The sequence below is a fragment of the Panthera onca genome, chromosome A2, assembly GCF_046562875.1.
Source record: "Panthera onca isolate mPanOnc1 chromosome A2, mPanOnc1 haplotype 2, whole genome shotgun sequence".
Lineage (NCBI taxonomy): Eukaryota > Metazoa > Chordata > Mammalia > Carnivora > Felidae > Panthera > Panthera onca.
The window spans coordinates 62,945,953-62,961,841 of record NC_138340.1 but is presented as its reverse complement, the minus strand read 5'-3'; the positions used below and the strand labels follow the sequence as shown (position 1 = coordinate 62,961,841).

Below are 15,889 nucleotides of genomic sequence, written 5' to 3'. Positions count from 1 at the left end.
AGGTTCATCACAGGACAGTGTGGGGAGCCTGGCCCCCATCCAGAGCTTTCTGACGAAAGCTTTGACCTGGTGAAACGGGGTGGAGGTTGGGGGGTGTTGGGTTCTGTGCTGTTTGCTCCCTCTGTACCTCTGTGGCTCCCTCGTGCTGGTCTGACTCCCTGGCTGTGGCTGACGTCTGTGCGCCCCTCCCTGCAGCCCGGTTAGGCGGTTTCTTGGGTCACATCCATTAAGTGGGGGAGACGTCACCTGATGACACCAGATAACCGAAGAAATGACTCAGTCTGTGAAATTTGTGGTCCTGCCGACGGCAGACAGTGGGCTCTGTTTTTCCCAGACCTCGAGGGCTCCTTGCTTCGTGTTGCCGAATACTTTGTTCCTGTTAGGTCACCCCCAGCCCACGATTACAGGACCCCGGCAGGCCCCCATCCTGCAGGCGGGACTCACTGCCGGCATCTTCATGTGCTTCCACAGATGAGGGCGTCTGTCTCTCTAATACTCCCGAGTCAGGGGACCTGTTTATACTGAGGGGAATTCAGAGCAGTGAGAAGCAGCCACTTGCAACGATCGATTGTGGAAGGCCCATCCGTTTAAGTTATGCGTTCAACCCCAAAGCGAAGGGATCCGCTGTGGGATCGTGAGGGTTTGCTGGCGCTCAGAAAGCAGCTTGAATCCGTGGCCCTGCACACCTTGTTTCCCGTGGGAGAGACCCGCAGACGTGCCACAGCCCAGGGTCACGTCAGCGCCAGGATGGCTGCCTCTGAGCATGTCTGCGGGGCGGGGGGCCCTGGGTGGGAGCCTGGCAGTGAGGCCTGCCTGTGGAGATGTCGGAGGGGTGGCCGCAGCTCCTACCCTGATACCGGGTATTAGGAGAAATGGAAGAGCCCGTGGCATTTTGGCGTAGGAGCCCCCGGAGCGCCCGAGACCCGCTGCGTCCGTGGCGACTCTCCAAAGCCCCGAGTTTAGTAACTTGCGCAGTGCGCATCCCAGCCGAGCTCATTGCCGTCAGCAGTCAGGCTCGGCCCCAGCCCCTGGCTTGTTTTCTGACTCCACGTGTTGGCCTGTGCCAGGTATTTCGTGCGTGGAATCATACAACGTGTGGCCTGCCGTGTCTGATTGCTTTCACGGGCATCCGCTTTTCCACGCTCCTCCATGGTGTGGCATATGTTAGAGCTTCGTTGCCGCGTGGGGCTGAATGGTACTCCCCTGTGTGGTTGGGCCATGTCATGTGTCTCCACTCATCCGAGCGCGGGGGGCTGTCGTGAATAGCGCCGCCGGCAACAACCACGTACAGGTATTAGTCGGGATGTTTTCAGTTCTTGAGTCGAACCTCCAGGCCACGTGGCAATTTGTTGTTTAACATGTCTTGGGGACCACCCCCTCAGATGTTTGAAAGTTCGCCTTGGAGACCCTCTGGGCTCTGGTGTGGTACAAGCAGCCGGTCTGTACAGGTGTGATGGCCCCAGGCACCCTCACTTTCAGACAGGTGCCAGTTTATTTTTCAGTCCGTGGATAGAGGGTGGTGAGATCCTCTCTCACGGGGTAGGGAGGTCGTGACTTCTGAGCAGGGACGGGCCAGGGAGTGTCCCAGCTCCTGCTTCTGTTCAGAAGTCTCGTGCGTCATTTCTCCTTCCAGCCCAGCAGCCGGCACCTGCCCGCATGTCCACTGAGGGCGGCCCTGCAGGTGGACAGCTCTGGCAACCGTCCTCCGTCAACGCCACGGCTTCTAAAAATGGAGATGACATGTCTGAGGAGACCATTTGGGGAGGGGAAGGATCATTCAAAAGGAAGATAAATTCAAATAAGCAAAAAAGGGAACCGAAGCCAGGCCCTAGCCTTTGCTGATGGTGTCTTGAGTGTAAAAGTCCTGTGTGAGGGGCGCCTGGGTGGCTCAGTCAGTTGAGCGTCCGACTTCGGCTCAGGTCATGATCTCATGGTCCGTGAGTTCGAGCCCCGCGTCGGGCTCTGTGCTGACAGCTTGGAGCCTGGAACCTGCTTCCGACTCTGTGTCTCCCTCTCTCTCTGCCCCTCCCCTGCTCATGCTCTGTCTCTCTCTCTCTCTCTCTCTCTCTCTCTCTCTCTCTCAAAAATAAATAAACATTAAAATAAAAGTCAGGGGCGCCTGGGTGGCTCAGTCAATTGAGCATCCAACTTCGGCTCAGGGCATGATCTCGTGGTTTGTGAGTTCGAGCCCCGCGTCGGGCTCTGTGCTGACAGCTCAGAGCCTGGAGCCTGCTTCGGATTCTGCGTCTCCCTCCCTTTCTGTTTCTCCCCTGCTCGTGTGCTCTCTCTCTCTCTCTCCCTCTCTCTCAAAAACAAAGATTAAGAAAAAAAATTGAAAGTCCCGTGTGAGTCAAGGCACGATCTCACCTTTTGGCGGCTCTCTGGCTTCCCCCGTATGTGCTTGAGGTCCTAGCTTAGGGGAGTGAAACATGAGAGGTGTGTTGCTCAAGTTTCTCATACTGGAAGGAGAGACTTCCTAGCTTTTCGGACATACCGTTTCCCTTTTGAGCAGGCCGTTTTGCAAGCAGCGCTAGCTAGCTGACCGAGTGCTTCAGTGTGTCCGGTGAAAAGGCCTTTCAGTGTTGCAATGCAGAGAGACAGGCTTGCCTCACTTGGCCTCTTAGCATCCTTCTGCCAGTGATGGCCCGTTCCCGTGGGCTCTCTCGAGTCTGGGCTGGGGTCACAGACGGTGGAAACAGCCCCAGAAGCAGAGGTCTGTGCTGCTGAAGGCCGTTCGTGCTGTGGTCCTGCGTGGTCGTCAGCGTTAGGAATTTTTTTCTTTTAATTTAAAAATCTTTAATTTTAAATTTTAATTTAAAAATTGTTTTAAGTTTTATTCTGAGAGAGAGACAGAGAGAGGGAGCAGGCGAGGAGCAGAGAGAGAGAAAGAGAATCCCAAGCAGGCTCCATGCTGTCAGCACAGAGCCAGACGCGCGGGGCTGGAACTCACAAACCACAAGATCTGGACCTGAGCCAAAACTGAGTCGCATGCTTATGGGACCGAGCCCCCCAGGCGCCCCATCACTAGGCCTTTCTAACAAATGCCTCTTAGATCTGGCCAGCCGATCCCTGTTTCCGTTTAGGCAGAAATAAAGCTCGCCGTGTCCTCCTGGAAACTTTCAGCTAGGAAGGGTGGGCCTTTCACTGTCATGCTGCCCCTTCACCTCTCCCACTGTCTCTGGAGGAGGTGGGTGCGTTTAGCTGAATGAGCTGAAGTCCGGAGGCGGAGGCCACAAGCACACCGTGGGGCGGTGTTTGGACTTTGTTTGTTTTCACTCCTAAGAATGCACGGGAGTTTCCACAACCGGCTGTGCAGGCCTGTGTGACGCAGGGCTTCACTCTTCTCTGCTTCTCTTCACTCTTGTATAAAGACAAATAAATAGCTTGAGGGCACCTCGCCTTCTGCCGGCCCAGATGGGAGATAAAGGTGCTGTTCTAGAAGGTCATGGGTTTCTGTCTGCTCTAGAGCAGGAGCATGGCCACTTTCTGCCCCTAGAGGGCCAGGTTGAGTTGACCGGGGCTGTGACAGGGGCATCAGAATTATCCTAAGCGCTCCCCACCTGCACGACTCCAGTGTGAATTCGGGCTCGACCGACCCCAGCTTCGGTTCTCAGCCTGGTTGTGTGTTGGTAACACCGGGAGGTTCTAATCTGGGCCCTCCTCCCCGCAGGCTCCACGGGAAAGGCGGGGAGGTCTGTATGCCAGGAATTTTAGTGCGATTCTAATATGCAGCCGGGTTTGCGAACGGCTGTTTTAGATATGTGGTTCTAACTGGGCGTGGGTCCCAGTCCCCGGAGGCTGACCCAGTGCTGGGTGAGGTGGGAGAGCCCTGCCCGCAGGTGACTCCCCTACCGCCCAGGTCTCCAGCCCTGCTGTGGAGTTTGGAGGATGGAGGGGGTCCCATGCCAGGGACCAGGGTGGTGAGTCCTCCTTCCTGTCACAGTATTTATTTCGGTGGGATGGAGGAGGGGCTGTGACCCCACCCTGTAGGATCTCAAGTCCTTCGTAGACCCGATCAGATGGCCCCTGTGGGGTGGTGCAGGGAGGGTACAGGTGGGTTCTGAGTTACCGAGGGTGACGTTATTGCCCACCTTCTGGTGGTGAGTGGTGTAAGTTGCATCCGCCGTAGACTGAGTGACTGGGCGTGCGGGGGCTGAGGCCACCTATCGTCCTGTGTGCATGGCCCAGTCCCAGCGGGGCTCCATCATTGCGTGTCCCCTGAATGCCTGAAGGACCCAGCCTTGCTTGAGTCTCAGGCTTAGCGAGCTCCTGCATCCCTCAGTAAGCCTGAGCCTCCTCGAGCCTGGCTGAGGCCCAAGTGACACCTGAACAGTCCAGGCTGTGACCCTAGTACCTCCCCCCTCCCCGGGAATAAAGTCAAATTGCAAACATGAGACATACTGGTGTTTGGGAATGGCAAGGAGGGGGTCTCCCGGGGACACCTGCCCCACTTTAAGCCTGGGAAGTAGTGTCCGGTGGCGGGAGGAAAGGAGACCAGCCTGAAGACACGTGCATGCCCAGCATGGGGACCGCAGGGATTGGCGGCATCCAATTGTGTGACCATCGCGTGGCGGGCCACATGCTGCATGTGGGCAGGAGAAGCAGGTCCCCGGGTGGGGCAGGCTCACAGCAGCCGGTAAAGGAGGAGCCCTCTGACCCGCCCTCTGTGGACATTGCACTGAGAACGTGATCAGGGCTGGTGGGCGGATGTGCAGGTCCCAGGGATTTTCGTAGACCCCCGCGGCCCTGGACTGCCGTGTTTTCTGCATCTATTCCAGCATCCTGCGTGACCCTGCAGGGCTGGTGAGGTCCCGGCGCCTTTGCTACTGGCTGGGAAGAGGCAGGAAGCAGGTGAATCTTAGTGTGGGGGCGGGGCGGGGGGTCTGAACGGGGATGTAGGGCTGGGACAGGGCAGGGGGTGCGTGGGAACAGCAGGTGCCCAGGGGCCCAGAGAGGGAGCCTTCTCAGAGCTGACCCCTCCCCGTGGGAGGCTGAGCCCACCTGCTGGTGTTCCCGGCATGCAGCTTTAGCTCAGAGAGTCTCTCCTGCCTTCATTCAGTCTCTTGTTTTCTCCTTTCCCTGGATTTGACTTCTTCACTGAAAAGGAAAAATGTGGACACCACCGGGATGATGGCGCAGGTTCTTCATACAGTTCGGGAGTAGGTGTGCAGCATTTTGTTATGCAAGTCAAGTCCAAGGGAGGCTCTCCCGGCAGGTGGGCAGGCCTGCCTTCCAGTTTGCCCAACGACCGAAGGGTGGGCCGCCTGTGGGTCCGCCTCTGGGGACGCTGTCCTGCCCTCGCCGGGCTGTGTGCCCCCCACCAGTCCCACCCCCCAGGCGTGGCGCAGACTCGGGCTCTGGCCCTAAGCAGAGAGACAGTCACCCTGGCACAGAATCGGTTCTGCCAGCGGGAGAGCCACAGAGACGCATCGGGGGGTGGGAATCGGCACACAGGACCTGGCGAAGCGGAAGGAAACCTTCCTCCTGGGAGACCATCTGCGTCTTATTTTTCTGGCTTTGAAAGTAATACATATCAGGGGCACCTGGGTAGCTCCGTCGGTTAAGTGTATGACTCTTGGTTTTGGCTCAAGTCACGATCTCATGGTTGGGGGGTTCGAGCCCCACGTTGGGCTCTGTGCTGACAGAGCAGAGCCTGCTTGGGATCCTCTCTCTCTCTCTCTCTCTCTCTCTCTCTCTCTCTGCCCACACCCTGCTCGTGCTCATGCACTCTCAAAATAAATAAACAAATATTAAAAAGTAATACATGTCATTAGTGACAACTTGAGAGAAGGTGGAAACGAACAAGAAACATGAACGCTGCCTGGAACCCCACAACCAGAGACAGCCGTCGATGAACATTTTGGTGTATTTTTTTTAATCCTCAAAGTGAACTCCTAACTTTCCATGCTGCAGGTTCACTCGGCTTGCCCTGCCCACCTGGCAGGGGTCGCTCCTGCTGGCCTGTCCTTGTGCTGTGGCCACGTCTCACACCTGCCCCGTTTCTCCAGGAGTGTCGCCCTGGGATGAAGGCTCTCGGTCCCAGAGGAGGCCAGGGACTGTCACCGAGACAGGCCTGGCCTCTGCTGACTATGTGGCCTGTGTTTTTGCCCCTTTGGGAAGGGAAACTTTCATGAGATGCTTCTGTGCAGATCACAGCCTGAAAATGCCCCCCACTTCTGTCGAGCATGCTCTGGACCCCATTCCGGCAGACCCTCAGTGGCTGCCTGGGCCCCATGCCAGCAGCAGACCGTCAGTGGCTGCCTGGACCATGCTCTTACAGGCTCAGAAGCAGGAGGTATTGATTCATGCAAACAATGGGTCCACAGGTCCCTGGTGCTCACCTGCCACTGGACACCTGTCCAGTCCTTTCTCGGTATGGTGGGTGTGTCCTAAGGTTCTGTCCTGCCCCGAATCCGGCTCAGCAGCGGGGGGTGGGGGGGTGGGGGGGCTCGGTTGCAGGAGCTGCTGGTTTCTGACGGGGCTGCCTCGTGCACCCCAAGGGTGAGGATGCCCCTGTCGCGCGCACATCCATCGACAGCAACCCCCGTGTCTCCCTGAGCAAGCACCACCGACCAGGCATGAAATTAAGGGTGAACGAGTTAACAGATGTGACGTTACTATCCACGTGTGCTGGGGTCGTGCGCTTGAGCAAATAGGGGATGGACAGGGTGCCAAGGTAAAGAGGCGGGACAGCATCTGAAGAAGGGAGATGTCTGTGCAGGCAGGTGCGTACGGGGGCATGCTCATGAGTCAGGGAAACATCCTGTGTCTCTGCTCCGTCCTGGGCTGTCCTAAAGCAAAATGCAAGTAGTCTGACCCCAAAGTGGACCCCGAAGCCTGATAAGGGGTGAGGGGTCTCAGATCATAAAGTCCCCAGGCGCCTGCAGCCATCAGGGGGCCTGGCCGGGTCGCGTTCTAGCCACCAAGGATCCTCCGTGCGCCCTTGGCGAGGGGAGGGCGGGCTCCGTCCTGGCCTCAGGTGCACCAAGATCCCTCCTGGGAGAAACAGGAAGTGAACAAAGGTAGGTGAGACAGTGGCAGGTTGGGACACCACACTCGGTGACAGAAGCCAGACGGCAAAGGACACGTGGTGTGTGATTCCGTTTATAGGAAATGTCTGGAACAGGCCAGTCCACAGAGGCTGCCAGGGGCGGAGGGAGGGTGCGTGGGGCTTCCTTTTGGGAGATGAAATGTTTTGGAACTAGAACAAACAAAAAGTGAAAGAAAATAGGAAGCACCCTTTGAGAAAGTGTGGTCGGGTCTTAATTAAGGTCTGTGTGCTCCCTGCAGTAAAATCACCTGCAGCCCACGTGTCTCTCTGTCAGGCTCCCCAGGGGATGAGCCACCGGGCGGAAGATTCCGGAAGCTCAGCCTCGGGCAGTATGACAACGATGGTGCGGGGCAGCCGGCCTTCCCCAAGTGTGGATGGGGAAAGACCCCGGGTGCGGAACAGGCTGTGAGCCTGGCGCCTTTCCTGTCTCCAGCGGACGCCAAGGAGGTACACACCGCCACCTGACAGCGGGGCCTGCACACTTCCCGATCGTGGTCCTGTTGACACCCCAGAGTCCCTCCTGTCTCACAGATGGGGTTCCTCCCGGAAGAGCAGGGGGTGTGGTCGGGAGAGCCCGGGTGCACGGCCCTCCCCAGAGGGCACGGCGTGGCCACCGTAGGCTCCTCTGAGCCTCTGTGCCCTGATTGCACAGTGGGGTGAGGTGGGAGCGGGCAGGTGGCTGAAGGTGGACGGCGGTGGCCAGGGGCACACAGACTCCCTGGGAGGGAAGCAGGAAGGAAGTGGGTCGGGGTGGGTGTGGGGCCCCGTGGTGGGATCCACGGAGCATCTTCCAGGGGGTGCGGCTGAGATATTGCAGGTAGACAGGTCGGAACCCGGTACTCTGAGCCCTCCCCTTCCGTGTCTTCCTCCTCGTCGGGGGTTGGTGGGGGGGGAGATTGGAGCCCAGAATAGACCAGAAGAGAGACGTTTGGGATGAATACTTCCAGACTGTTCTCTGTGCCGTGGGTGTGTCTGTGTTCTTTCACGTACCCACCGGCACACCACAGGTAGCGATGATTTTTATCCTGTTTTTCCCCCGAGCGCCCGCGTCCCCGAGCTGAGCCGTCTCTGTGTGTGTCGGGGGGTGGACAGGCCGCAGGGATGTCCCTCTTCCTTCGTGTTACTGAAGCTCTTCCCAGTTTTCCGTGGCCGCCAGTGGCAGGGCTGTGCGTGGGGATGCGGCCTCCTGTCCCCGCACGGTGGGCCAGTCTGGGCCCGCCGTCAGGAGGTGGCCTTCACCTGACTCCCTGTGCCAATTCCAGACGGTGGCTGCCGCGTACCCCCCAGACCCCGATGGGATCAGTGGCAGGAACTTCTCTCCAACCAAAAGCAGCAGTGACTCACCCTCTCCCACGCCCGCGTTTCCCGTGTCTCCGGAAACACTGTATGGTAAGAACGGAGCCAGGCTCGCGGTGGGCAGGGCACCCCGTCAGGGAGGATGCGGCCACAAGGGCTCCGCTCTGCTTTCTTTTCCAGTGACGACGCCCCCGCGTTATGCGCCGTTCAGCCCGCCCGGGTCGCAGATGGGCAGCGCCAGCGGTCTGTACAGAGGCGCTCACGGTAAGAGTCTGTCCTCCCCCCGCCCGGGCGTCTCACGCAGAAACCTTTTCGCGAGTGTCCAATCTCCAGAGCCTGGAAAGCGAGGAGGGCTGTCACTGTGCCGTGCAGATGCTGGGGGCTGACCACCACCTGTGTCCTGTGGGTGCACGTCTGCGGTACATCCCGGGTCTGCCACTCGAGCAAGCTGGGAGGGGCGGTGGGCTCTGGGGCGGAGAGTCTCTGCTACTCCACTCCTCCCTGCCCAGAAGCTGGAAGAAGGCCTGCCCTTTACAGAGGAACTGGGGCCCCAGGGCCGGGGAGCTCCCTGCTCCGCAGCAGGGCTGCCCGCCCGAGACCCCCAGCCGCTGTCCTGGATCTTCCCAGGGGAGTGACGGCTGTCGGGAGGGGTCTGTCGCAGCCCCCAAACACTTTCCGTACGCAGCGCGGTGTTCAAGTACGACATGTGGGCCCCGGGAGGGAACGGTAGCTGAGCAGCAGTGAAGGGGCCGCTCTACACCCCTTCCTGCGGACACCCCCCCACCACTTGTCTTGAGAGTCCAGGACGGGCTGACCTCAAGCATGACCTCAGGCACATGGAGAGGGGCTATAGTTAGAGCCCAACGTCCATTTAGTATTATTTTTTAAATGTGTGTTCATTTTATTATTTAAAATTTTTTTAATGTTTATTTATTTTTGAGAGAGAGACAGAGCATGAGCGGGGGAGGGGCAGAGAGAGAGGGACACCCAGAATCCGAAGCAGGCTCCAGGCTCTGAGCTGCCAGCCAGCACAGAGCCCGATGCGGGGCTCGAACCCACAAACAATGAGATCATGACCTGAGCTGAAACGAGACGCTCAATGGATTGAGCCCCCCAGGCGCATTTGAAAATCTTTCTTCTCTGTGAGTGTGGATTCCTTCTGCTGGTTTTCTCCTGCGGAAGAAGGCTCCCTGAATGGTCGTCTCGCACAGTTTTTGGGAGAGCACGTAACTCCCGCCTCCTTCCCCAGCAGTGGTTGTCGTGACGACAGCTGGTGCCCCGTCCTTCCTTTCCTAGAGAAAACCAGATCTGTGCGTCCTTTAGAGGAAGGGCTGTCCTTCTCCCCAAGTCCCCTGTGGCTCCAGGACCATACTGTGTCTCTGTCCGCGCAGAGCCCAGCGGTCACACTGCCCCCTTTCCTAGCAGGCGGGAGTAAAGTGCGGAGTAGGGAGAGGGTACGTGGTGCTGGTGCACGTGTGTGTTCCGTAAGCGTCATGCGGAGAAGTCTGTTCTGTACTGGGACGATGTAGATGGTGGCAAACACAGGGACTTCGTTCCCACCTCCTCCCCCACCAGCCCACCACGACCGAGGGCTGATGTCGGTGTATCGAGACCAGCTTTGTTGGAGACGTGCTGGTGGCGGCCGGGGGTGTGGATGATCAGCCCGAGGACAGAAAATGCCGGAAAGAACCTTCAGGTTGAGCAGCAGCCCCTGACTTGGCCTCTGGGGTCCCTGTGTGGAGTATCAACCCTTCCGGAACTTGAGAAAGGCCTGGAGAGGGGAACGGTGTGGGTGGGGCCGGTGGGGCCCACGGCCCCACGCAGCCAGCACACGTTCGACATCAGCATAGCCAGCGCATCGTCCTAGTTCCTTCCCTGTGTAAATGTCCCCGTGGGAGACGTAGGGCTTTGATTTCAGATACAAGAAGCGAACGCGTTACAGGGAGTGTATTTCATCCTAAGAACACCCGTGAGTCTTCTGGGGTTTTTGTCCGGCCGTCCTGACGCAGTTGGTCCCTCATTCTGGGTGGCAGGTGACTCCCCTGGGTGGTGGGTGACTTCCCCGGACCGCGGGTGGCTCCGTGGTGACTGCACTAGCTCATGCGTAGTCCACGTTGGCTCTGTGTTCTTCCCAGTGTGATTTCTCTCACGTTGTGGTCACGTGACGGGGCCGTCCTACTCACAGGTGAGGAAACTACACAGAGAGGTGAAGCACATCCCCCTGAGCCACACAGCAGACACAGGTCCGCCTCACTCCCCAGCCGGGGGCTTTTGATCCAGGGTGTTAGAGTAGACAGGATTCGGTTTTCACTTTCCTCAGCTAGACCAGGAGTGACTTCGTGTCAGTGCTGGGAAAGCACAGGGATGGTCTCAGGGGGCTGGGATTTGAGTCCTATCATGGAAGAACCATGCCTCCGACTCAGCACCCCTCTGAGCCTGTTTCCTCATCTGCAGGTACAACAGTGCCCCGTTTGGGACCAGTGTGCCGTGTCGGGGTGGGATCTGCCAGGCAACTTAATGCCTGCTTCTGTGTCACTTAGAGCCAAATGCCACTGTGTGGACACACGAGAGGATTTGCTTTAGATCCGCATCTAGAGGGTGGTGCTGTCATCCTTGCATGGACTAGATGTTGTTTTCCCCGTTCCTCCCGCAAGGTGAGACTGCACACCTGGCGGTCTGTGTGAAACAGGTGCCAGAGGCTGAATGGTGGGGGGAAAAAAGCAGACTGACCATGGGTACTGGGACCACGGAACCCGAGGGGACCACATCCTGGGATGTGAAATCACAGAGCCAGAAGAAAGCGTGCCATGCTTCTTCCTGGTAACGGGCGAATTCCCAAACGCCTGGAAATGAAGCAGCCCATAATTCGTGGGTCCAAGAGGAACTCTCAAGGGAAATCCGAAAGCATCTTGACCTGAATACAGCAAAAGTAAAACATTTCAAAATTGGTGGGAGAGACCTCAAACACAGTGCTGATGGGAAAGTTCACGGCCATAAACATACCCGTTATCTGGAATGGGTATCTTTGAACTCCTGCCTCCAGGACCCCAAGATGGCCAGAGGGGAGAAAATAATACATATAAGCAGAACCAATGAAATTACAATAATATAATAGACAATATATAATATAAGATCAATGAAGTTATGAACAAGGAAATGAGAAAAAGTAAATGAAAAAAAAGCGGCTTCTTTGAGGAGATCAGGAAAGTTGACAGATCTCTCTAAAGACAGACAAAAAAGGGGGAAGCACAGATTAGTAATGTCAGCAGTGAAGGGGGGGGCCTGTTACTGCAGACCCTGTGGACAGGATCGGGACAGTGGCTCCATACCCAGGGGTTAGTGGTGAGCACGTGTGGTGACCACTCGCCCAACGTGAAACAGACAGTGTGATGCTGTGTAACTATCAAGGAAATTGAATTTGTAATTTACACATTTTCCCCCGGAAGAAATCTCCCGGCCCTGATGGTTTTACTGGAGAATTGTACCAAATATTTAAAGAACAATTAACACTAATTTTACACAACCCCTTCTAGAAACATAGAATTCGTTCTATGAAGACAGAGTTACCCTAGTACCAAACCCAGACACAGACAACAAAAAGGAAAAGATAGACCGATATCCCTTATGAACAGACTCAAAATCCCTTAACCAAACATGAGTAAATAGAACCATAGTATATATAAAAAATTACACACCTTGACCAAATGGGATTTATTCTAAGAATGCAAAGCTCCTTCAATATCCATCAGTGTAATCCATCATACTTAATGGATAAAGAGGAAAAATCACATGATGTTATATTCGTAGATGCGAAGGAAATTTTTTGGACAAAATCCACATCTGTTCATGACTGTAAATTCCCGGTAGAATAGCTCAGAGGGGAGCTTCCTCAGCCTCAAAAAAAGAATCTTAAAAACCCTGCAGCTTGCACATAATGCTAGAAATTCTACAGGGGGCATTGTGCAAGAAAAGGAAATACAAGACGAGAGTGGAAGGGAGGAAATAAAGCTGCCCCTTCTTGCAGATTCACGATTTATCTCTGTGGAAAATTCCCAGGAATCTATAAAAAAATCTCCCAGAACAATTAAGTCAGCTGGTTGCAGGGCACCAGAGAAACACACAAAAATCAATTATATTTCTATATACCAGCAGTGAACGCGTATAGACCTCAGTTAAATATACAGTGCTATTTATAATAGGTCGAAAAAGTGAATACTAAAGCGTAAGCCAAAGAAAACATGCAAGTCTCATATGTCGAAAACTCCATGGTGTCGGTGAAGAATAATCAAAGAAGATATACATAAGTGGAGAGAAATACCGTGTTCGTGAGTTGGAACACTCACCCTGGTGAACATGTTGGTTCTTCTCAAACTTATGTACAGTTTTAACACAATTCCTATAAAATCCAAACAAGGTTTTTTTTGTAGATCTAGGCAAGACAATTCTAAAGCTTATATGGAAATGCAGGGGAACTAGGATAGCTAAAATAATTTTGATGTTTATTTATTTTTAAGAGAGAGAGAAAGAGAGACAGAGCGTGAGTGCGGGAGGGTCAGAGAGAGAGGGAGACACAGAATCTGAAGCAGGCTCCAGGCTCGAAGTCATGAACTAAGAGACCATGACCTGAGCCAAAGTTGGACGCTTAACCGACGGAGCCTCCCAGGCGCCCCAGGATAGCTAAAATAATTTTGAAAAAGAATAAAGTAGGAGGCATGGGCTAATAACTAAGTTCTAGACTTTCTGGGTCACCAGAAATCAGGACTGTGTGGTGTGGGGTGGGGCGTGGTACAGACACAAAACCAGTGGGATGGAATAAAAAACCCCAAAATACACCCCCACAAATATGCCCAACTGATTTCTTTTGGAAAAGGTGCAAAAGCAAGTTCAATGAAAGAAAAACTGTCCTTTTCACAAATCTGTAGCCACTGGGGACCCACAGTCAAAAAAAAGGGGGGGGGCACGCCTGGGTGGCTCAGTCAGTTAAGCCTCCGACTTCAGCTCAGGTCATGATCTCACAGTTGGTGGGTTTGAGCCCTGCATCTGGCTCTGTGCTGACAGGTCAGAGCCTGAAGAAGGCTTCGGATTCTGTGTCTCCCTCTCTCTCTGTGGTCCTCCTCTGTGCTCGCTCGCTCTCTCTCTCTCAAAAATAAGTAAAACAAACAAACAAAAAAACCCCAAAAAGAACATCAACCAAAGTCTTGTATCTTATACAAAAATTAACCTTAAATGGATCACAAACTAAAATATAAAACTATAAAATTTTTAGGAAAAACAAATAGAAAATCTTCGGGATCCCAGGCTAAGCGAGAGTTAGCATTCAGAGCACAAAAGGAAAGATTGATAAAGTTAGACACCATCAAAATTGAAAGAGTTTGCTTCAGGAAGAGACTGCTAAGAGGTTGAAAGGGAAACATCAGACTGAGAGAAAGTCTTTGCCCTCTACATACTGAGAAACAACGTGATCAGAACGCGGGTATAAGCCCAGAGACCCCTCACTGAGGAGGATGGACAGACAGCAGTTAAGCATGTGAAGGACGTCCAGCGCCATGAGCCACCAGCGAGATGCTAGTGTAGACCTCGGGATCACTACGGACCTAGCAGAATGGGAAAAATAAAAAATAGCGTCAGCACCAAATGCTGGTGAGGATGTGGAGAAATGGGAAGTCTCATTTACTGCTGGTGGGGGTGTAAAATGGTGCTGCCTCTCTGTGGGAAATGGTCTGGCACTTTCTAAAAAAAACAAAACAAAACAAAACAAAAAACAAAAAAAACTATGCAGTGGACCCCTGAGTTTTTATCCTGAAGAAATAGACTTCCAGTCACACAAAAACCCCTCCGCAGGGATTTGTAGTGGCTCTGTTTTTAGTAGCCCACAGCTGGAGACAGCCTAGATGTCCTTTAGCAGGTGAATGGTCACACGGTCCGAGCTCCATCCACACGGTGAAACCCAGCCAACTCCTGACAACATGGAATAACCTGGATGAGTTTCCAGAGCAAAGTCATTCCTTAAAGTTGACATACTGTATGGTTCCATGTCTGTAACGCCCTTGCCATGGCAGAATTGTAGAAAGAATTATAGAGTTTTCTAGGGGTTTATAGGAAGGACAGAGGGGGGAAGGATGTGGGGGAAGGTGTGGTTTTAGAGGGGCCCTTGTGGGTGAGGATGTTGCCTGTGTTGGCTGTATCAACGTCAAGGTCCTGGTGTCCTGTAAGATTCTGCCTTTGGGGCAAAGGATAAGGAGGATAGGACTATTGTCAATAGTGCTGCTATAAACATTGGGGTGCATGTGCCCCCCTTTGAATCAGCATTTTTAAAAATTCAGTCTTTCCTTTTAGTTATTTGCTTAGTTATGTATTTAAGTTTATTTTTGAGAGAGACAGAGAGAGAAAGCACACGTAAGGGAGGGGTAAGAGAGAGAGGGAGAATCCGAAGCAGGCTCCAGACTCTGAGCTGTCAGCACAGAGCCCCACACAGGGCCCCAGCTTGCCAACCGTGAGATCATAACCTGAGCTGAAGTCAGATGCTTAACTGACTGAGCCACCCAGGGACCCCTTGAATCAGCATTTTTGTATCCTTTGGATAAATTCCAAAGTAGTGCAATCGCTGGGTTGTAGGGTAGGATGAATGGATAAAGAAGATGTGATGTACGATGGAACGGAATAGTACTCAGCGATGAAAAAATGACATCTTGCCATTTGCAACAGCGTGGATGGAACTGGAGGGTATTATGCTGAGTGAAAGAGGTCAAGACAAAGATATCGTATGATTTCACTCGTGGAATTTAAGAAACACAACCAGATGAACACAGTAGTAGGGGAAGGGCAGGAAAACTAAGATGAAAACAGAGGAAGGCAAACCATAAGACACTATTAAATACAGAGAGCAAAGTGAGGGTTGATGGAGGGTAGGTGGTTGGTGGGATGGGCTGGCTGGGGGATGGGCATTAAGGAGGGCACCTGTTGCAATGAGCACCGGCTGTTACATACAAGACGACCACTGGGTTCTCCTGAAACCAATACTACACTCTATGTTAACTTGAATTTAAATTTAAGAACTTCTAGACTAATATAATTTTTTATTGCAAAAAAAAGGGGGGGTATGGGGCATCCTTGTGTAACGCTTGATAGCTGTGTGTGAATTTACAAGGGGCTCAAACTCTTAAGTTCGGTGTAAATCCCACTGGGGGAGACGGTTCAGGTGTGGTTGAAGAGAGAGTATTGGCTGCCAGTTGACCAGCTGGGGGTGGGGGGGTGGTTTCTATCCTATGGTTCTGCCTCCTTCTGTATGTGTTTGGGATTCTGCATGATGAGAAGTTAAAGTATAGGTAAGAGAGTCCTTGGTGGTGGGTGCGGTCCTCACGCGTGCCCTGGGCACTTGTGGTCAACCAGCCCCACTCTCCTGGAAGTGCAGGGCGTGATCCGGGAGGATCAGTGATCCCGGGGTGGCGAGGACCCCAGGAGAGGACCCAGTGTGTTCGGCCAGTTCACACCGGTTGTTGCCTGTTGAGGAGGTCTGCGAGTTTGAAGCGGGAGCAGGGCTAA

General features: G+C 54.0%; 1 protein-coding gene across 11 annotated transcripts in view; it reads left to right on the top strand.

Moving 5' to 3' along the window:
- The window catches only part of TNS3 (tensin 3), a 217,308-nt gene that overhangs the window by 150,266 nt on the left and 51,153 nt on the right, over positions 1 to 15,889 (top strand). For 10 of the 11 annotated variants that reach the window (XM_078442617.2, XM_078442616.2, XM_078442620.2 and 7 more), the window contains 3 exons: positions 7,326 to 7,498; positions 8,314 to 8,440; positions 8,528 to 8,611. The exons of the other annotated variant lie outside the window; for it this stretch is intronic. In XM_078442617.2, coding sequence (XP_078298743.1) covers positions 7,326 to 7,498; positions 8,314 to 8,440; positions 8,528 to 8,611 — 384 coding nt within the window. The remainder of the gene's footprint in view (positions 1 to 7,325; positions 7,499 to 8,313; positions 8,441 to 8,527; positions 8,612 to 15,889) is intronic. 11 annotated transcript variants of the gene reach the window in all.